A 22,445-nucleotide genomic window follows, 5' to 3' on the forward strand; every position below is an offset into this window, starting at 1 on the left:
GCGTGAAAACAAACAGGTCTGGGGGAACACAGGCAACCCCCCCAAGACACTCAGGCGGAAGGAGCCTAGTCTCTCAACGGTGCGCCCCTCATCCCCTTTGTGTGAGCGCGCGCGCGCGCGCACACACACATCCCAGAAAGGTAGCAACAAGCAAAATGGAGGTGCCAGATAAAGTGCCTCGTTTACCCTGCCATGATAGATGCTTAAATAAACCGAGTTGCAGTTACTCACCGGATGTCTGCCTTGCGGATACATGGCAGGGAGGGGTCGTGATTCCGAGAGCGTGGAAACGCCGAGAGCCCGGGCCGGGGAGGTGCGGGGGAGGGGGGAGCCAAACCCCAGCGGGGGGCGGCCGGCAAACCGAGAGCTCGCCCCCGGCCCCCCCAGCTCGCTCTCGCAGCGAAATCCCAGAGTCGGGCGCCCACCCAAGCGGAGACAAAGAGCCGCGGAGCTGGCGGCAAAGTCGTCGGCGGGCGCCGAGGTCGGGCGGCAGGCGCGGGCTTTGTGAGCCTAGGACTCGGCGGGCTGTGGCCGGCCGCCTTCTCCCGGCTGCGTGGAGCGCGTCAGAACCAGGGGCTGCGTGGACATCGTCTCCTCCCCAGCAGGTCCGGCGCGGGGTCCCGGGGCCAGGGCCCCTCCAGGGGAGAGAGCGGGCCCCCTCCAATCACTGAGGTGGGAGGGGGACACGCTGGGGCAGCCCCAACATCCGTGGGGCGCAGGTCCGAACCCACAGGCAGCTGTACGCGAGAAGAGGAAGAAGGCTGACTCCGAGGTGGCGGCTAGGGGCCGCAGGAGCGCCGGAGGGTGAGGGCGGGAGCCAGGCGCGGGCGCTCCGTCGCCCCCCCCCCCCCCCCCCGAGAGGAGAGCTGCTGTTCCGTCTGCTACAGCTGCTACCGCCGCCGCCAGCCCTTCCCAGGGCCGAGAAGGAAACTCCGGCTCAGTGGGTGCAAATCAGCAGCCGACCTGGCATCCTAACTCCAGCGACACAGGAAGCCTCCGCAAAAGGGTCCTCGCTGTTCCCAGCTCAAGCGCCGCGTCTCCAGAGACGAGCGCTCCGCGCCGCAACAACCGCCTCGGAGCGCGCAGGCAGGAGAACGCAGGAGGAGAGACGCAGCCGGAGACCCAGGAGCTCTGCGGCTTCCTTCCTTCCCCTCGGCTCGGCTCACCGCTCGGCACCAAGACAAACCTCCTAAACACACACCCAACGTACAAATACACACACACCAAAAAGTGCCCCGGACCTGCGGATACCACACACAGACAGGCGAGGGGCGACCAGCACGAGGTCTGAACTGCCGCGAGAGCAGTTCCAAATAGGGACTGAAAAGTAACAAAATAATGTGGCAGCTTCGCCCCGCGCTGGCCAATGGGAGCGCAGGGCCCCCACGTGGGGCCACCTGACTCGGCCTGCGACTGGACGCCGGCGGGCGCGACGTCACAATGCCCTCTTGTGTCTAAAACTATGCATGAAAAGTAGCAATCAGGCCCTACCCGCTGGTGACTTTAGCTTGGGAGTGAAAAACAGCGCTCCTCAGATCAGGAATTAACCGAAAGACATATAATAAATAGATATATATTATAGCCCTGGACTGCTAGAGTTTTTTCACCTCTTTTTTTCTCCCACGATCTACTAGCAAATAATTATTTGGCGGGAGGAGGAAAGAGAGAAGACAGGAATAACAACAAAAAGAAAAAAGACAAGCTGTACAGTCCTCAAAACCTGTGGCTGGTGTAATGTATCAGTTTATTCTGCAGTGGCGGCAAACGATTCCTCCCTTTAATCTCATTAGGTCTGCAGAGCAGCCCAATTAGATACTATAAAACAAACAAAATCACTTTGTCACTTTAATGTTTTCACTTCACAAGATTTAGGACGAAGAAAATGGTGGCTCCCAAAGTTGCCTTCCAACTTAGCTAGGAACTGAGGGTGTCCCTTTTCTTTACTCCTCTTGCGCCCCCACCCCCACCCCTCCGTGGCCCCCAGCTATTCTTTGTTCACTCGTCCGTCTTTTCGGAAAACCAAATAAACACTTCTTTGATGTGCAGCGGATGCCTGCGAAGAGAAGTCTAGTGAACTCTCGCTTGGCGGGCAGCGCAGAAGGCAGGGCCCGACTGCCCGCGGATAACTAGCTCAGTTCGCGCTGTCTCCACTCGGGGTTCTTTCCCGGTGGGAACAGTGACGCCCTGGCCGCAGTTCCTCACCGCACGCCGAGGCCAGGGGAGCAGAGTAAAGAATGAGGTGGCGGCCTTGCCCGGCCCGGGAGCTCCGAGTTCCGACCGGGTTTACTCAGCCTGTCCCGCCAGCGACACTGCGTCGCGGAGGGCCTGCGGAGGGGCGCGCGTGCAACCCTGCGGGTGTCTCAGCCGCCAGCTTCCACGCCCCGGGAGACGCAGACGCTCACCCGCCCCCGCACGCTACTCGAGGACTCCCCGCGCGGTTGCACAGACCACTCAAATCCCGGGCCAATTTGCCCACAAACCCACGGCCTAGCTCTCCTGCGCTCGGGGTTACGTCAGGGCGCACAGGCCACGGGGAAGGGGCTCCCGAGCAGCTTCGGCCGCCTCAACCTCAGACTTAGCGTGGGCGGACCCAGGTGGCCCCCAGGTCCCGCTCTAGCAGCTGGGCCAACTCGCACGCACCCGGGGGCAGTGGCCGGCGCGCGAGAGCAGGCCGCGCGCCCCCGGATCTATATTTTCCCCTCATTAGGAGCCAAGTTTGCTTGTGCATCTTAATGAGGGGCTGCTAGCTAGCCGGCGCTACGAGGCTGGTGCGCAGGGAGTTACACGTGAGCGCCCGCCTCGGAGCTCAATTTCCCCGCGCCCGGAGCTTCGGCCGCCCACCCCTAACCGCGGCTCCTCTCTTCATTTATTTATTTTCCTAAATAAAAACATAAGTCGTGTACGGCGCGCACGGAAGGGGAGGGGAGGGGAGAAGCCCCGCTCGACAGATGCGAGAATCTGGCCGCAGCATTCATTAGACACAAAATGGCTCCTCTTTGGAGCTTTCTTTTCCCCTCCCCCTCCTCTGCCCTCCCCCTTACGTCACGGGTGGGCGCACCCGCTTCTTACCCGCCCCGCCCCTTTCTCGCTCCTGAGCCCACGTGGGGGCCGCCAGCCCCGCCCTCAAGCAAGGCAGGAAAAACCAATCAGAGGCCGCTAAGGGAAGTCTCCGTTACTGATTGGTGAAGCTTCCGGGAGCTGTCAGTCCGCGCCAAGGCTGTCAGTCAAAACCACGCGGGGTAGGGGAGCGCTGACAAATGCGGAGGCTTCTGAGCCTCCCGCTTGCAAATAGTGCTTGGAATGGCTGCTTAATTAGCTTTGAATGGCTTTTCCTTCCAGCTCAAACAATCTGTCACTACCATGTGGTATAAAGGAGCCATGCATAAAAAAGTAAGCAGAGGCTAAATATCAATTTGATTTTGTGTATCAAAGGAATATTTTATTTTTCTCCCTAGTAATGAAACGTATCAATTTAAATAATAAAAGGTAAAAAAACACACACACAAACCAAAAAAAAGAGAGAGAGAGAGAGAGAACAGAAAAACACTCAAACTCCACGGTTCCCCGACTCCTGCACACGCCTGAAACAGGTAATTTCTAGGGCTCCGCTTGCAAGGAAGAAGCCTGAAAATCGCTCCCCCCTCCCCCGCTTAAACTTGCATTAAGTGTTTTGTTGTCTAGAAGGGGTGCTGGGGGAGGGGTGGCCTATAAAAGGGGTGGGGCGAGGAGGGGGAGAACTTTAAAGCTATCTCTTTGAAGCCTCTAATCCAAGCGGAGGGGGTTTTAAGACCCCATAAACTGGGGATCCCACAGCAGGTCTCGATTTGGGAGCCGAGGAAAGGGGGAGAGTGGGTATGCGTTTCGCCCGGATTTATTAAGCACAATGCCTCCAAGATGCCAGAACTCGGCGCCTCGTCGGGCCTCCCTCTCTTGGTCTCACTCTGGACTGGCTACGATGGCGCCCGCCGGCCGTGGGCCTACGAGCTCAGGCCCCAGGCCGGCTCCACGCGGACTGTGGACAGAAGAGCACAGCAGATCTGTCTCGCGTAAGTGCGTCGCTCCAACCCGACGTCCGTAGTCATGGGGACCCCACGAGCCGGGGCGCTCATGCAGGGTAGACTCCCGTCGAGTCCACCTGTGAGCCTCAGCGCCAGCGCCTGGTCGGGCACCTCAGTGGAGCCAGCGGCAGCGTGTGATGGATGTGGCCTGGCAGTTAGGAATGAGAAATGCGCCGGAGTGCTTATTATGTACAAGGCAGGGCACTGCTACCCGGGCGAGAACTCTATCCTCACCTCTCTCCCGAGGGAAGTGGCCTGGCTGGTAGCCTCATTTTATAGAGTAAAAAAGGCCGAGAAAGCTCAGTAGTTTGCCCCAAGCTGGGTAGAAGTGTTAGGATTCGAATCCAGGACAGTCTATTGGACAGCCAACCTCAGCGCCCCCTTTGCTTGCTCGAGCTGGATCCACGCCAACATTTGCTGAAGGAAAGGCACTCATTCATGAATTCGTATTCATTCATTCATTCATTCATTCATTCATTCATTCATTCACTCATTCACAGTCCTTTTTGCAGGATCACAGGCCCAGCTGCCCGCAGCTGGCTACCAGTCGCTCAGCATCCAGCGTCAATTCCAGCTCTCTGGAGCTAGCTGCCTGAGCCCAGAGCCCGAGGAGGAGCGGGGAGGTAACTAACTAGGCCAGCATCCCTTTAAGCTCACCACCACGTTAACCCCACTCCCATGCCACCCCACAAATCAGGAAAAAAAAAAAAAAAAAAAAAAAGGAGAAAAATAAATTTCTTTTATGCTTGAGAAAGAGAAAAGAAAATAAAAAACATGTATACAACACCCTGTCCAAAGCGCTTGACAATTATTTTTAAAGAAGGAGGGGAGCGGAGAGGAAGAGTTCAAACGTCTCTGTCTCCAGTTCTAATTGGAAACGTTTCAACTGTTTATGTTACAAGAAGTGTCAGGGTCATTTGCTACCGGAGAGCTGACTTTTCATTGGCTGCTTAATTGAGTACCTCGGAGTCCACCCCACGTGGGAGAGGAATTCCTGGCACAATAAAAAAAAAAAAAAAAAAAAAAAAAAAAGTCACCAGGGTAAGATAGAAAATCTGGCCTGGATTTTCAGAAGAAGGCTTCCAGGCCCTCTTTTGGGGTGCAGGGTGGTTGGTGGGCAGCTGTTCACCAGCCCCAAAAGCTGCTCCTCTGCTTCTCTAAAAATCATTGTCAAACACTTTAAATTAATGTTAATAAATGTTTTCTTTCTTTCTCAGGAATTAAAGCGTCTGGCTCAGGTCAATCACCAAGCTGTGGCCTCCTATTTGAGGAACTAATCCCAGAGCCTTGGGTGGGAGTTGCATCCCTTCCCTTACAGCCTCTTCTGGCTTTGGTTTTTTGGAGGTCTCTGGGAGGGGCTGCCCAAAGAGAAGGGAAATCTCCCTTGCCCACCCCCTTTGGTTGACTCTGTAAGACTCAGGTGATTGTTGGCCTTTGACTCCATTGCTAGGGCAGTTCTGTCCCCCCACCTTCATCTCACCTCCACTACCCACCAGTCATCCGAGGCCTTCCTCCTCGAGCAAGCACCTCACCAGAGAGGAAAGGGAATTTTTATTTACTGAACCAACTCTTACATAGTGCTTACTCTGTGCCAGACACTGTTCTAAGCACTCAACAGATGTTATCGCACTTAGTCCTCTCACAGAATGAAGTGAGTGCTATCAGTATCATCCCTGTTTTATAGGGGGAGCAATTCACATGCAGCGCTGCAATGACTTGCCCAAGGTCACTTCAGTGGCTGATAGAATTGAACCCAGGCAATTTGGCTCCAGAGTCTTTAGCACCACACCCCACTCTTTACAAGCTTGACTTTCCTGAAAATGCAGACCAGGATTTCAGGACAGACCACAGGACATTGGAGGACCCCAGGAAATCCCAAAGGGATCCCCCTATAGAGCTCATCCTAGAACCACCTCATTTTAGGGAAGGCTCTGAGAGGTCACAGGACCTCTCAGGGTCCCCCAACCTCTTTTCCAGTTCTCTGGCTGGTCTAAGCTGTGTGACCTTGGAGGACTTATTTAATCTTGCTAAGCCTCTATTGCCTCATCTGTAAAGTGGAGATAACAATCCAGTCCACCTCAGAGGATTGTTCTGAGAAACGATGAAGATAACACATGTGATGTATTTAGCACAGAACCTAGCACATTAAGTGATCAAGAACAGTTAGCTTTGGTGGCTATGATGATGATATGGAACCATCCAGTGAGTCAACTCCTTGTACATTTTCTGGGCGCTTACAGAAAAAGGAAGGTCTAATGTCCCAGCCTTGGGGGGAATAAACCAGGCAGTAGCTCCAAACTTATTGTACATATTCATAACTAAATCCAGCTGGGAACACCCAGCTCCCCTCCCCTGAGCTGCTGACTAGCAAGGTCCTCCTGAATTCCTCAGGCCTTCTCCTCCCTTCTGGAATTCCCATTCTTTATCATGGTCCTCAGATGACCTTGGCCTTCCCTACTGCCCAAAGACCCCTGAGGTGTGTGGGGAGTGGTGAGGAAAGAATGAAGGGGTAATTCAAGGACTTGTCCTGAGGAAATGGGGGTGGAGGACTGAGGCAGAGGCAGAGAAATCAGACTGGGACAATAGTGGAGCCTGTAGCATTTCGGAGAAGACAAGCCACAGCAATAAAGTATATGAATATAAAGTAGTTTGGCTCTGAAGGAGAACAGAAATTGTGAAGGGAGCTTCTTGGAGGATTTCCTGGAAGGACAGAGCTTGAATTCAGCCCAGAAGGATGGACAGAAGTTTCAGTGGGCAGTGGGGCCAGGATGAGCAAAAACTTCTAACAGAAACCTTTTCCTCCCCCTCATCCTGCTTCCTTGGATTCTTTCTGTGTTTTGCCATCTGACAAGTCGTCTTTGATCCCTAAGGAAGGAAGCTAAGAGCTTGCTTCCCTCACCCTCAATTCCATTTCAGGCTCCAATGAAATCTGCCTCTGAAGGGCTCTTAAAGGTCAGAAGAGAGGAATCCACTCATCAATACTGTGTGGCAGACACAGCTTGGGCATTAGAAGGACTGAGGATCTGCAAGAAACTCTCAGGTTGTTGGTTTCCATATCTCAGTTACTTGTTCACTTAGTCTGCTCTATGTAAGACTGCTTTGAAGCTACCAAAATCTAAGGGAAGTCCTTGCCTTTGGGACATAATAAGGCCAGGCATCTGATTCCAGCCTTTGTGTAGGCCTAAGAGCTAAACAGAGTCTATGCAGGGAAGCAGTACTGGGTAGAAAAGGGCGAGGGTTGACAATCCTGGAAGCTGCCTGTAGAGGGTAGCCCTTGGTGTGGCCAAGTAGAGGAAGGGGGAAAGTTCCAGATAGGGCCCAGGTGCCCAACCAGGACACTCTAGAGAACACTGGGGATGGTTTGATATGTTTGGTAGCCCAACTGGCAGAGGAAGCCACCACCTCTCTCCAGAAAGCTAAGGAAGCCAGGCAGTGGTTTATACTGAGGCCCTGGTATCCACCTGGGACTTTGTGGGGGGACAGGTATGCAGAGGAGGCACAGAATGTGTTTGTTCACCTATCTTTAGCAGAAGCGTAAGACTGGAAACATTCTCCTGACACACCATCCAAAGCCAAGCTGAACTGCACCCCACAGTTCCTGAGGTGCCCTTTACTGACCTCTATTGACTAATGGTGCAGGGTTTCCATGCCTCATGTCAAACCCCGTAAATATTTATTGAAGTGATTGGTTGTCCTAATTAAGAGATTTGTGCCCTTTCTTTCTTTCCTTTTTAAGAATTCAAAGCAGAGGCTTAGGAGATTATGAAATATTTTGCTGGTATTAATGCATCCAACTTCACAAGGGTGAGGCCCATGCTGCAAGAATGATCCAGGCCGGGGAGGAGAGTGCTATGGGTCAACCTGGGTGATTAAGGCAGGACTCTCACCAAGCATGCCTGGTCTTTTATAGTGGGTGAATTGATAACTCTGTGTTTGTCAAAAACATGCAATATAGTGAAGTTCACATACACGGGTGCTTCTCAACTGGAAGTGATTTTGTTCCCCAGGAGACATTGGACAGTATCTAGAGACATATTTGGTTGTCACAACTCAGGGTAGGGAGTGCTACTAGCATCTAGTGAGCACAGGCCAGAGATGCCTCTAAACATCCTACAGTGCACAGAACAGCCCCACAATAAATTATCTGGTCCCAAATACCAGTAGTACTGAGGCCGCAGAGCCCTGTCAGATACTATCTCATCCAATCTTAACAAGTAGGGTAGTTCTCTATGTCCCTACTTTGCAGATGAGTAAACTGAGATACAAGAAGGAAAATATCATGAGTGCAGGCAGGGAAGGAGTGGCTGTTGAACTCAAACACTCTATCTTCAAACTCTTTAGCAGGGTCTTCAGACCCCTTTTCTTCTCTTTTCTCTATTCTCAGTGCTCTCTCTACTAGAAAGTAATTAAAACCAACCAGCTCTGGAATCTTATCTTGTCTGTAGAGTTTAAGCCAATTTAAAGGTTGCCCTATAAATTAGCAATTATGTAGTCATTCAAATGAAGTCTTTCTGTGAAGAGCTGGCTCTAGACAAGGTTCTGAGATCCTCTGGTAGCTCCTACAAGCCTGAGCCCTCTGGGCATGTGCGTCTCACTGAAAAATAGTCAGGAAAGTAGCCGTTGGCTCAGCTCTGAAAGGCATCAAGGCAGAAGGCTAAAGAGGACAAGGTTGTGTGCAGTTAGGGGTGAGAGGAGGGCTGGCCCAGGAATGGTGTATACTTTGCCTTCTTTGGGGTGCCCTTCCTGGAACTGAGGTTCTGTAGGAGGGAGTCTGAAGCAAGCAGAGAAAGGTGGGCAGGGCAGAGAGAAGAGGGCAATGGGAACTCTAAAAGGCCAGCTGCAGATGGACCCTGGAATTCTGGGAACATGGAGAGATAAGGACAGGAACAGAGGGAGGGGGCTTCAGTTGTAAGAAAGAAAGAAATAGGTCAGATAGACCATGTCAAAGTTTGATGTTGGAATCAAGTTGCAAAACAAGACTCATTTTGAAAGTATGAAGGTTGAACTTATCATTTGACCACCAACCCACTGCAAAACGTCTGCAGAATAAAGCAAGGTACAAACAACCAACACCACCTTACCTCTGTGTTTTCAGCTTACAGCGCTGTTACATCTGTGGACCCAGGCAAGACACAACATGTAAAGCAGGGGAAATTAGCCCCATTTAAGAACTCAAAAATCTGAGGATCGGAGAGAGTTAAGTGACCATCACCACGCAAATTGATATTGGCAAATTCTACAGAATTGGATCTTCTGGCATTGAAATGAACTTTTTTCATAAACTGCTTCTCAGATTGTGCTCAAGGAAGTCGTGGGATCTTCAGAAGTTGATGGGGTAGGAAGGAGATGGGGAAGTGGAGAGATATCATCTCAACTCTATTAGGGTGGCCACTTAAAAAATATATATAGAAAATAACATGTCGGTGATGATGTAGGAAAATTCAAACATTTGTGCACTGTTGGTAAGAATGTAAACTGGCACAGCCACTTTAGAAAATAGTATGAATGTTTCTCAAAAAATTAAAAATAGAACTACCATATGACCCAGCATTGCATTTCTGGGTATATATCCTGAAACATTGGAAGCAGGATCTTGAAGAGATATTTGCAAGTCTATTTTCACTGAAGCATTATTCACAGTAGCCAAAAAGAGAAAGCAACTTAAATGTTCATCTATAGGTAAATTTATAAATAAAAGGGGGAATATACATACAATGGAATATTACTCAGTCTTTAAAAAGAAGGAACTCTTGTCACATGCTACAACATGGATAAACTTTGAAGACATTATGCTAAGGGAAGTAATCCAGTCGCAAAAAGACAAATACTGTATGATCCCACTTATATGAGGGATCCAGAGTAGTCAAATTCATAGAAACAGAAAGTACAATGGTGGTTACCAGGGGCAGGGGGATGGGGGGAATAGATAGTTGCTGTTCAATGGCTACGGAGTTGCAGCTTTGCAAGTTGAAAAAGTTCTAGAGGTCTGTTGCACAACAATGTGAGCATAGTTAATACCACCGAACTATACACTTGAAACTGGTTGAGATAAACTTTATGGGGTTTTTTGTTTTTGGGGTTTTTTTACTACAATTTTTTAAAAAAGAGGCAGCCCCTCTGGCAGGTGAGTTCTGTGGAGTTCTAGGCATGGTTCCTGGAGGCTCAGTCCCCCAGCCCTCTCCTCTAGCCCCTCTAGTGGTGTCTCAGATGCTAATTCCTTCCACTGAATGTTGTCTGTGTCACATAGCTAGAGTGGCTCCTGTTCCCTGCACCTGAGTCCTGACTGGTACACTCCCGCTTCTTCCAGCAAACCTCCTGACTGTGCCAATCTCAATCTGACTTGGGCTTTTGGGGTGTTTTGTCTTTCTTTGCTGTTTACCTGTTTTACAAGAAAAGTGATGGAAAATAACAATGACTCAAGGCCATCAAACCTGAGCATAAACAGATGAATCTATGAAACCTCGCAGAGCGCACACCTCTACCAGTAAAAGCTCAAGGGCTCCTCCTGGTAGACAGGTGAATGGAATGCTATGGGACCTTGAGCAAGTCACTTGTTTTGCTAAGCCTCAGTTTCCTCATCTGTAAAGTGGGGATATTAATAGTGCCTTCCTGACAGGGTGATTATGAGAATTAAGCAGGCTAACCCCAGCTAGTAGCAAGGTTTCAGTGACTGTCAGTGATCCTGAATAAATGAGGGCACATCAACCACTTGTCTCAATGTGTTCAGACCCTTCAGCCTCTTTATCTATATCCAAACTTACACTCTTTCTACTAGAGCCAGATTGTCTGCTCCCAGAACTTAAATATGTCTCCTATTTGTGGGAGAAGTGGAAAAAAGGGAAGCTACGGACTCAGAGGCTCATATTCTGGAAGTCAGTATTAATCAGAGGGCCCCTGGAGGCCTTGAAAAGGGAGCATGCAAAGGGGGGAGGTGGGTGGGTTTTCAGTGTGTCACAGATGTGGGATCTGGGACAGGGGGGATGAGGTCGTAGACTTGCTCATCCAGAGCTAGCAAGGCTTTGACATAGAGGTAGCCTCTGCCCACCTGCCTACAGCTTCCTACCCTACAAAGGCTAAGCTCAGAGAGATACTGGGAAGCAGAGCCAGGTTGCCCCACAACTGGCAATGCAGGGATCCTCTTTTAGCCAATGATGATCATGTCTTCTCCAACCCAATTAACTGCAGCCTCATAACTCATAACTAAGACAAGAATGAGGCCACACCCAGACAGAGGAAGACCAAAAGTCCATGACTATGACTGCTGTCTGGGCTTGAGACAGAATCTTTAGAAGGCCTGCACTATGCTTTTTGTTGAGATCTGCAAAATTGAAGGCTGGAGCAGAGTTGGTCATCAATGCACAGGGAGAATTGTGATAATGCCCCCCTCCCAGATGTTAAGTCAACAGGCCTGATTTTGGCAAGGGCTTCCCAAAAGGAGCTGAGGGAGATTGGAAGAGCAGATAACTTGACCTGGATGGTTGATGGTCTTGAAGGCCAGGCTGTGACCTGATCTTTATTTGGGGATGCTGAAATCACTGACTACTGACTAGTAAACTAAGCTGTTTACACAATTGTCTCATCCAAATGTATAACACTGGGCCAAGGTTGCTGTGGTGGGCTGCTGCCCAGACTCCCCTCGGGACTGACGTCTCCGTGACCCAGATGAAGGGAGCATTGCAGGCTGATAGTGCTGAGCCGAGTCCCTCTCTTAGAACTGCCCTCAACAGAGCCACCTTGCCCAAGATCACACCTGCTCCAGGATAGCCAGAATCCAATGATAGGTGGGACATGGGGGTGTAAAGGCCCAGAGCCCTAGCCTCAGTTTGGGGCAGCTCTGAAAGGCCAGCCCAGCTCCGGAGCTCCCTCCATTCCGTGGGTCAGTTTGGCTGAGACTTTGTGTCACAGCATCACAGCCCTACTTCTCTCTCTGCTCTAGTCTGCTGCCCGGCTCCTTGGCAGGTACTGACACAGAGAACACTACTCAATAAACCCCTGCACCTGAACAGCCTCCATCCTACAGTTGTCACATTGAGCAAACACAAATACAGCACGCCCATTTAAATTTGAATTTTGGTTAAGCAAGGAATAATTTTTTAAATATAAGTGTGTCCCAAATATTACATGGGACATACTTATACTAAAAAGAAAATTCCTTCGACATTGATCTGAAATTCAAATATAACTGGGTACCCTATATTTTATCCAGCAACCCTGCTCCATCTCAGAGTCCATTCTTTGAGACATCTGACCTATAATAAACCACATGAAGTAGTAATATCATTGTCTTATTTTAGAATCAAAACTGAACCTGAAAGAAGTTATAGTCATCTAAGTAACCCTGGTTATTAGGGGAGGCATGAAACAACAAAAGCAGTGTGCTCAGGAGCTGGATCAACTGGATTGGGTGGGAGTGCAGAAAATCCCCAACCATTTTCAAAGCCCCACCTCTTACTAGGCTGGCAGCTCTGGAGGAGAGGGTTCCTCCCCGGGTTTTCCAGCTAGCCTTCCCAGGACTGGGCTGAACTACCCAGGGGAAGAACATTTTAATCAGCCACTTGGTCTGGCCTTTGCTTTCATTGTCAGAGTCTGTGTCAATAGCTGGAAATTCGGGCAGCAGCACAAGTAGACATTTCGCTCCTACCCAAGTAGAAATCTCACAAAGGGCAGGGCTTCCCTCTTTACAAGGAAAACAAACAGGTCTCTAGGCTCCCAGGGGCTGGAGGTGGGCTGGGGTGGAAGGAAGGCTGGGGAGGGGGTGTGGGCAGCCAGCTGGCTCAGCCTGGCCCAAGCTCCCACTCTCACTGGCTCCCCCCTTCCATCTGCCTTTCCCTAAGCACATCCGGACCGCAGGGGAACCCCGGCAGGCTTCCCCTCTCCTCTGGAGAGTGGAGCTGGCTCAAGCTTCTGGATTGCTCAGCTGGGCCAAAGCAATTCCACTCCAGCCCTCCCTAGGAGCCAGTGTGACCTTTAAGGCAAATCTGGTTCTGCCTCTGCCCTGCTCCAAACCCTCCCATAGCTCCCTGTAGCCATTTGCAGTGCACACCTCTGCCTTTGCCCGAGTATTCTCTCTACCTAAAAGGCCCTTTCTTCTCTGTTTAAGCTAATGGAATTCTACTCATCCTTCAAGGCCCTTTGTTCTATAAAGTCTTCACTGTCCACCCTTGGTCAGAATGAGTCAAGCTCCATGTGGGCTCTGTGGCATCCTTACTGGTGTCTGATGCCCTCACCCCAGTGCTTAGCTGGGTATGTGAGGGTCTCCCCCCTAGGCTGTGAGAGATCAGTGTTTTTCAGTTTGTAAAGTCACTCTTATATTCATGCTCCCTTGGATAGGTACCACTGTTCCCATAATGCAGTAGAGTTCTGGACAGTTTCCTGGTATGTCCATGGTCATGTAGCTACTAACTGCAGAACATGATTCAGCTACCTAGTACCCTCTTATATACAAACAACACCTAACCCAGTGGGTAGTCACACACACAGTAGGAGCTTATTAGATGCTGAATTGCAGCGAAGTAGAGACTGTGCAAAAATTTGGAGATGTCTAATGACATTCAATAATGCTGAGAGGAAAGCCTTCCTCTCCTCCCTGCCCTCCACCCCCATGCCTGCCCCAGCTCCCAGGAGGGTGTGGAGAGGCTAGGGTAGGAGTTCCACTTCTGGTTCTGCTTCCTCTTTAGCTGGAATGCCTGGCCAGGTGATGGAGAGGTCAGCTTTTGGGGAGTGCAATAGGAAGCTGCCATCATTGTGCCATCAATGGTAACACCAAGAGGAACTGGGATTGACACCCATGCTGTTGGGAAAGGGAAGGTATATGCGGTGCTTTCCGCTTCTGGGGTGGCCCCTGCATCACTGGCTTACCTGGGAAACAAGCAGACTTGGAATCTCCCACCACAGGGCTGTCCCTTAGGACAGGGACTGGGTAAGGGCTTCCATCTCAAATCTCTCATGTGAACAAGTTTCCTCAGGGAATCCTGATGGCTCCCACCTTCCAGGAGATCTCAGATCCCACCTTTGTCACTCCCTTTACTGCCAGCAGCAGGTCCCAGCCAGCGCCTGTCTGCTGGATTATGGTAGCAGCCCCAGCAACGTTTGTGTTTCAACCCTTTCACCCTGCCCCTCAGTCTGCTCTTAGCAGAGAAGTTAGGATGATCAAGCCACTCTGTTGCTCAAAACCCAGCCTGGCTCTCCAATTTTCTCCAAGAAAAGTGCAGGTCCTTACAGTGGCCCACCAGGCCATCCATGGGCAGTCCCATTGCCCCTTTGCTCACTCTGCTGACCAACTCCTCAGACACACTCCTGCCTCTGGGCCTTCACTCTGGCTATTTCCTCTACCTGGAAGGTTCTTTCCCCAGAAATCCACTTGGCTAACTTTCTTTCAAATTGTTGCTAAGAACATCACTTTTTCAAAGAGGCCCACCCTGGCTACCCTGTTTAATACCGAAGTTGGGCCCATGCTGCTCCCCACCACTCCTGACGCCCTTCTCTACTCGACTTGTTCTTTCTAAGGTAGGACTGTCACCTTCAAACAAAACATAAAGCTCCCTTGTGTTGATGGTCTGTCTCCTGCCCCGGAATGTCAACTCCATGAGGCCAGGGTCTCTGCCTTGCTCTCTACTGTGGCCCTAAAACAGTGCCTTGCATGTGGTATGTACTCAGTACATATTTGTGGATTGGATGGGATCTGTAAATGTGGACGGTAGCAGTCCCTACATAATTGGACTATGCCAGAATTAAATCAGTCTATTAAGAAGACAATCTAGTGCCTGGCATGTGGTAAGTGCTCAGTAAATGATCTTATAATGAATATGGTACAATGAATGGTTTAGAAAGATAGAAGGTGAAAGGGGAAGGGTGCTCCAACCCTCTTTCCTATTTCTGGGGCCTGGGGACCCTTTCTGTGAAAGGGGCCTCAGCTGACAGACACCTGGCCTCCCATCACAGCGGCCTTCTCAGCCCATCTTTCTTAGGAGGGCAAGGGTATGGGGCACATCTGATGGGAAGCCTAGGACAGCCTAGCTTGAAGGAACTCAGGTTAGCTAGTCCCAGCCTTGTGTTTGTGTCATAGGCAAACACCAAAGCTGGTGTAGGAAAGGGGCTAGACCAAGGTTAGAGAGACTTCTGTCACTATGCCTCCAGCAACTGTGCATCTGGAGTCCCAAAGCAGGAGTCAATATCTCACAAAGGACTTTTTAAAAAAATGGTTGTGAGATGTTTTAACATGAAAAGCCTTACACAGGCATTTTCAATCTTCATTTGGTTGCAAAGAATAAAATTATAGGAAATTTAAAGTGTCCTGGAAAATCTGAGCTATATGATTGTCTCTCTGTGTTTTTTATTTCAATAGACATTTATTGAGGACCTATTATGTGTAAATCTTGGAGACAGAGAAGTACAAGATAAATTCTTTGCCTTCAAGAATTCTCCAGTTGGGATAGGGAGAGAGTCAGGGACATGGTGTAAAAGAGCACCGTGATGACTCAGTGATCATTCTCTCCCTGGTATTGACTGAAATGAACTGAAAGCTTACATCCACACAAAAACCTGAACACAAATGTTTATACAGTAGTTCCCCTTTATCCATGGAGGATACGTTCCAAGACCCCCATTGGAAACCTGAAACTATGGATACAATCAAACCCTATATATACCATGTTTTTCCCCATACATACATACCTCCTATAACAATTTATTTCTAAATTAGGCACAGTAAAGATCAACAACAGTAACTAATAATAAAATAGAATAATTATACTGTCATAAAAGTTATGTGAATATTGTCTCTCTCAAAATATCTTATTGTACTGTACTCACCCTTCTTGTGATGACGTGAGATGATACAATGTCTATGTGATGAGATGAAGTGATAAGTGATGCAGGCACTGTGACAGTGGTGTTACTATGATAAAGCTTACTTGAACACCAGCACTGTGATACTACGGCAGTTAATCTGGTGACTAAGAGGGCTACTAAGTGACTAACTGGAGGGTAGCATATAAAATGTGGATACACTGGATGGTCCAGTGTGAGAGTTCATTATGCTACTCAGAACAGTGTGCAATTTAAAATTTATGAATTGTTTATTCTGGAATTTACAATTTAATATTTTCAGACTGAGAGTGACTTAGATAACTGAAACCATAGAAAGTGAAACCATGGATAAGGAAGGACCATGATAGCAGCTTTATTTATACTTGCCCAAACTTGGAAATAACCCGGATGTCCTTCAGTACGTGAATGGAGAAACAAACTGTGGTATATCCATACAATGGAATATTATTCAGTGATAAAAAGGAATGAACTATCAAGCTATGAAAAGACATGACGGAAACTTAAATGCATATTGTTGAGTGAAAGTAGCTAATCTGAAAAGTTAACACTATATGATTTCACCTAAATGATGATGTTCTGGAAAAGGCAAAACTATGGAGACAATGAAAAGATCAGTGATTGTCAGAACTTAGGGGGAAGGCAGGGATGAAGAGATGGAGCACAGAGGATTTTTTAGAGCAGTGAAACAGTTCTGTAGGATACTATAATGGTGAATACATATCATTATACACTTGTCCAAACCCACTGAATGTACACCAAGAGTGAACCTAATGTAAACTATGGACTTTAGTTAATAATGTATCAATATTGGCTCATTAATCATAAAAAAATGTACTACACTAATGCAAGGTTTTAATAATAGGGGAAACTGGGAGGAAAAATGAGGGGGGGGGGGTGTATGGAAACTCTATGTACCCTAAGCTCAATTTTTCTGAAAAAACTGCTAAAAAACAAAACAAAACATCTACCCCTAGCTGGTTTGGCTCAGTGATTAGAGTATGGGCCCAAGGACTGAAGGGTCCCGGGTTCTATTCCAGCCGCATGTACCTCAGTTGCAGGCTCAGCCCCAGTTGGGGCATGTGCAGAAGACATCCAATCGATGTGTCTCTCTCACATCAATGTTTCTCTCTCTCCCTCTCTTTCTCTCCCTTCCACTCTCTCTAAAAAGCAATGGAAAAAAATATCCTCTGGTGAGAATTAAAAAAAAAAAAAAAGTCTATAGAAGATTAAAGAGCACTGCAAAGTGTGATCATGGAGAAATGTTGTAGAAGCAATTTTGGGTAGGGAATGGGAAGGGTTTGAGAGGGTGGGAATCAGTGATGGGGTCAAGACCCTTGTATGTGAAGTTAGTGTTTCAAATCCCGCCTCTGCCACTTACCCACTGTGGCCTTAGCCAAGTTATTTAACATCTCTTAAGCCTCAGTCTACTCTGCAAAATGGGGCTAGTGATTCTTATCATTGAATTGTTATGAGATTTAAATAAAATTTGAATGAAGCACTTCATATTGCCCTAGATAACAGTCAGTGCTTCTCTCCGTCCCACTGGAGGAGAGGAGCCATCTCTACTCTTCTGGGCTCAGATGGAGTGAGTAGGTAAAGGAGGGAAAAGGTTGGCCAGAGAAGCAATGTGGACAGAGGCCTGCAGGCTCAAGAAAAAGCAGACACAGGAAGTCTGGCTCAGCAAAGAAGGACATGTGTGGAGTGGGGGAGTGGGGGGTGGGGCGGTGAGGCTGCAGAGGCAGAAGAGATAGGATGTTGGTGCCCTGGGGTGTTATGCCAGGGAGTTGGGGAATCCCCCTAAGAATAGATGGAGAACACAGGTTGACCATCACTGGGGAGAACCCTGATTGGGTTGGCACTTTAGAATGATCCCTTTGGTAGCCACAGAAGGATGGGTGGGAGAAGGGGGAAGAGAAGCAAGATAGGACATAACAGAAGCAGTCCAGCCCAGGAGAGGTTTTTCTGGGGCCACTTGAAGCAGTGAGAAGAGTTAGACTGTGGGATCTGGCTGCACAGGGTGTGAATCCTTGGAAAGGGGCTTGCCTGACGTCACACACTGGCTGGCTGTATGACTTTGGGCAAGTCACTTAACCTCTCAGAATTTCAATTTATTCTTCTGTTAAAAAAGCCTATCTCCCAGGGCAATCCTCAAGTTGAAAAAATATGATAAAAATTAAGAGGGTCTAGGGGTGGGAGAGACATGATCTGTACTTAAGCCTCCTACTGGAGAAGGTAAAGATGAAGATGGCACAGTCTAAAATTGCCTGGTTTTGAACAAGAACTCCAGGACTGGCAGTGCTGGGTTTGAATTTTGGCTTCACTCCTTACTTGTGTACAGTCTGGATCTAGCCAATTCATTTCTCTGAGCCTCCTCTTTTAGCATCTGTAAAGTGGGGATAATAATATCTACTCCCACAGGTTCTGTGGTGGGGTGACCTGAGACAACCGTCGAGCACCCAGAGCACAACAAGTCACAAAGATAAGAAAGGTTGTCGTCATTATTACCATCCTTGGAGAAACAGAATCAAGGATATTTTTTCTTTTATTTTGGTCTTTGTTATCAACATCCTGTGTACACAGTAATTGTTTTAATAATGAAAATTTTAACTCATCAAGAGAATGAGAAGATAAGCCTCAGACTGGGAGAAAATATTTGCAAAAGATATATCTGATGAAGGAATGTTATCCAAAATACACAGATTTCTTAAAACTCAACAAAAAGAAAATGAACAACTCAACTGAAAAAATGGACAAAAGATCTGAACAGACAACTCACCAAAGAAGATATACAGATGGTAAGTGAGCATATAAAAAGACGCTCTACATCATATGTCATCAAGGAAATGCAAACAAACGACAATGAGATAGCACTATGCACCTATTGGAATGGCTCAAGTCCAAAACACTGACAACACCAGATGCTGGTGAGGATGTGGAGGAACAGGAACTCTTACTCACTGGTGGGAATGAAAACTGGTTCAGCCACTTTGCAAAACTAAACATATTCTTAGCATACAATTCAGCAATTGCACTCCATGGTATTTACCCAAAAGAGTTTAAAACTTATGTCTACACAAAAACCTGCACGTGGATGTTTATAGCAGCTTTATTCATAATTGCCAAAACTTGGAAACAACCAAGATATCCTTCAGTAGGAGAATGGATAAAGAAACTGATACATTCGGACATGGAATATTTTTCAGCACTAAAAGGAAATGAGTTATCAAGACAGGAAATGACATGGAGGAATCTTAAATGCATATTACTAAGTGAAAGAAGCTAATCTGAAAAGACTGCACACTGTTTGATTCCAACGCTATGACATTCTGGAAAAGGCAAAACTATGGCAACAGTAAAAGGATTAGTGTTTGCTAGGAGTGGGGGAGAGGGATGAATAGGTGGAACACAGGGGATTTTTAGGGCTGGTTCAGACTGGGAAGATTAGGAGGGCCCAGGTGCAGGGTACCAGGTGCAGGGTGATGGGTAGGGTGGAAAGTGAAAGTGCCCTGTCCTCAAGGTCCCACCACTCAGCCCTCCCCTTTCCAAGTCCCTTCTCCTTCCTGTGAGTAGCTGATCATCCTATGCACCCAGAGCTGGGGTTGGAGCTGGAGCAGCTCTCTGCCTGTCTGTCATCACCTGGTTCTCCTCTGCATAGCTCTAGCCTTCTCTAAAACAGGAATGGAGAGATGCCCCAGTCCAAGGGCTCTCGGGGCCAGGATTTTGGAGGGGCACAATTGGGGTCTGTATCTTACCTTTCCACCTCAACCTGGCTGCTCAGTTGGACCTCCTCAGGCAGAAGGGCTGGTGAATAGACAGCTTGATTGTAATTTGGGTCCTGCCATTGAGGGGTAGACAGAGGCACTTCCAAGGGCATCCCAGCCATGGTTACAGAGTGCTTGCTCCCCTTTCACTAGGTGAAAAGGGGGCAACTGCTCCAGAGAGGACTTAATTAGTTAATTCTCTCCTCGTTACTTAGCACCAGGAGCTCTGGACCCAGGATTTAACCTGGCAGAGCTCTGTGGGCAATGGGAAGATGAAACAGACCTGTAGTCACAATCTACACATGCCACTTGCAGGCTAAAGCCCACACCCCCTCCAAGGCCAGCACCATCCTCTGGTGCCCCAGGCTCGCTCCTGTCCATTCAACCATCCAAATGCCTGCCTGCCTCAGGCCTCACACACCAGTGATGAGCTGGGGCCGCCACCCACTGGCCTATGATCACCCATGTCAGTGACATCCTACCACAGCCAGAGTATTTACACCACAGGAGTTGGCAAACGCTGCCAATTAGCTCCCCTTCCACCCCCAGAGCCAGGTATTATAAATTTACCAGCACACCATGGCACATACTGTTCCTTTTGCCAGGAACATACTCCTCTCCCTTTTTATCCCTCAGGTCTCAGTGGAAATGGATTTCCTTGGAGATGCCTCCTCTGCTTCGTGGGCCTGACCACACCTGCTGTTACAGGCTCATTTCTCTTGTCTCTCCTCAGAGCTAAATAGAGTGTGGGACACATAGTGGGGGATCCTTAGGGTGTGGGGGGTGCATGGGACCAGCTTATCATGACAGCCGTGAGAATAAAAGGGTGGTGTCTTCCCTCTCAGGACCTGCGTGTACACTACGCTGATTCTGTCTTCTTGGTAAGAATGATGAGGTCTTTCTGCAGCCCTCCTCACAGGAACAGATGATTTTTACTTTTCTGCCTTTAGAGCCTCATATTGCTGCCTGTCTCTCTAGGACAGAGAGGACTCAGGCACATGTCCTTCCTTCTCACCAATGGGAGTTTCTCCTCAAGCCTCCAAGCTTGGCTTTTTGTTTTTAGCAAAGCCCTGTAAAGTTGCAACTCTCGTCCTTAGCTCTACAAGTTTCCGCTGCCTTTCCAAGCCCTCTCCTTCTCTAACACCATCCTTCCCTTCCTCCCCTAGGGACTCCACACTGCCCTCAGTTTCCCTCTTCCCTCTGGTTACTAATCTTGCTTCCAGGCTCCAACCTACAGTTAATCATTTACACCTTAGTGAGAATTGGTGGTGAGGCAGCCAGTAGCAATGGAAAGACACTGGCTTCTTTTCTCCTTTCATCTTCCAGGGCTCAGCCTGCATCTCCTCAGAGGTGTCTTCTCTGAACAACCTCCTCATTAATTTTAATTTGTTTATTTTCTTCAGAGTCTTGATCACAAGCTGTGATATTTATTTATTTACTCACCTTTTTCTGGCTTGTTATGCAAGGAACATGTCTGTCTTCTTCATTCTCACATCCCTGGTGCCTGGCCTGGCGTGCTCACTGCACATTTCTTGACTGTACAAATGATTTCTAATCCATGCTCAGATCTGTGCTCTGCCCTGTTAGCTGAGTCACTGTAGACAACTCCCCTTACTCTTTGTGCCTCAATGATCTCATCTGTAAATGGGGAGAATAGTATCTACCTTTCTAGATTTCAAGCTTGTTTTAAGGATCAAATATAATGCTGATTAGGAATTCTGACTACCTGGACTTCTGCTATTTGGGTGCAAGGGCTTAGTCACACTGCTGTGCAAATGGCATTTCCAGTCCCTGTCACCTCTCCCTTTGCAGTGAAGGGGTTAAAGTAATTCCAGGTGGCAGCAAAGAGGTGAAGAGAATAATAACTAACTAACTAACCATACTACTAGTAATAACTAAGTTATTATTACCTTCTAAATACTTACCATATGTCAGAAGCTGATCTCAGTTTTTTGTTTTTTTTTTAAATCCTCTCCTGAAGATATTTTTCCATTGCTTTTTTTCAGAGAGAGAGTAGAAGAGAGAGAGAGACACTGATGTGAGAGAGATGAGAGACACATTGATTGTTGCCTCCTGCATACACCCCAACTGGGGCTTGGGATGGAGTCTGCAACTGAGGTACGTGCCCTTGGCCGGAATCCAACCCGGGACCCTTCAGTCCATGGCCGATGCTCTAACCACTGAGCAAAACTGGCCAGGGCACGGTTCTCAGTTCTTAATGGGAATAAACTCATATAATCTTAGAATGACCTCATGAGATAGGTCCTATCACTATCTTTATTTTATAGGTGAGGAAACTGAGGCCCAGAGAGATTATGTGATTTGTCCAAATAGTGGAGATGGGATCAAGTTTTAATTTTTGATGAGAATTTTTCAAAATCTCTTCAATCTAATAACTTTTTACCAGTTCAATTTCATGACTGTTTATTGGATTGCCAACACCAAGTTTGTTTGAGTGTGACTTTGCCTCCGTGGCAGGCCCTGGGAGTTCAGAGTTGAGTGGGGCTGATCCCTGCCCTCAGGGAACCCACTGCCTAAGAGGGGGACAGCTGGGAGTACAGGCCCTGAGTACAGGCTGCTGAGTTGGGGGGACACTTCCTTCAGAGCTTCAGCTTTGCCCAAGGCATTGTATGTCAGGGAACTCCTGGGGGGCACAGAAGGCTGCTCCTTCCCAGCCCTGGTAACCTGGGCCCCGCTAAACTCCTGAAGTCCAAGAACCCCAGAAAATCAGCACCAGAAGGGGCCCTAGGTCACTAGCCTTGTGCTGGCACTGGGCTCCACAATGCTGGGCATAAAC

General features: G+C 48.4%; 1 protein-coding gene across 9 annotated transcripts in view; it reads right to left on the bottom strand.

Moving 5' to 3' along the window:
- The window catches only part of TLE3 (TLE family member 3, transcriptional corepressor), a 44,708-nt gene extending 43,397 nt beyond the window's left edge, over nt 1-1,311 (bottom strand). For 7 of the 9 annotated variants that reach the window (XM_081130652.1, XM_081130651.1, XM_081130650.1 and 4 more), the window contains exon 1: nt 232-348. In XM_081130652.1, coding sequence (XP_080986778.1) covers nt 232-255 — 24 coding nt within the window. In that variant the 5' untranslated portion in view covers nt 256-348. Of the gene's footprint in view, nt 1-231 lie in introns of all 9 variants that reach the window. The other 2 variants (XM_081130649.1, XM_081130653.1) reach the window with 2 other exon arrangements.
- Between the last annotated feature and the right edge of the window lie 21,134 nt (nt 1,312-22,445).

The sequence above is a fragment of the Miniopterus schreibersii genome, assembly GCF_964146895.1.
Source record: "Miniopterus schreibersii genome assembly, chromosome: 1".
NCBI lineage: Eukaryota > Metazoa > Chordata > Mammalia > Chiroptera > Miniopteridae > Miniopterus > Miniopterus schreibersii.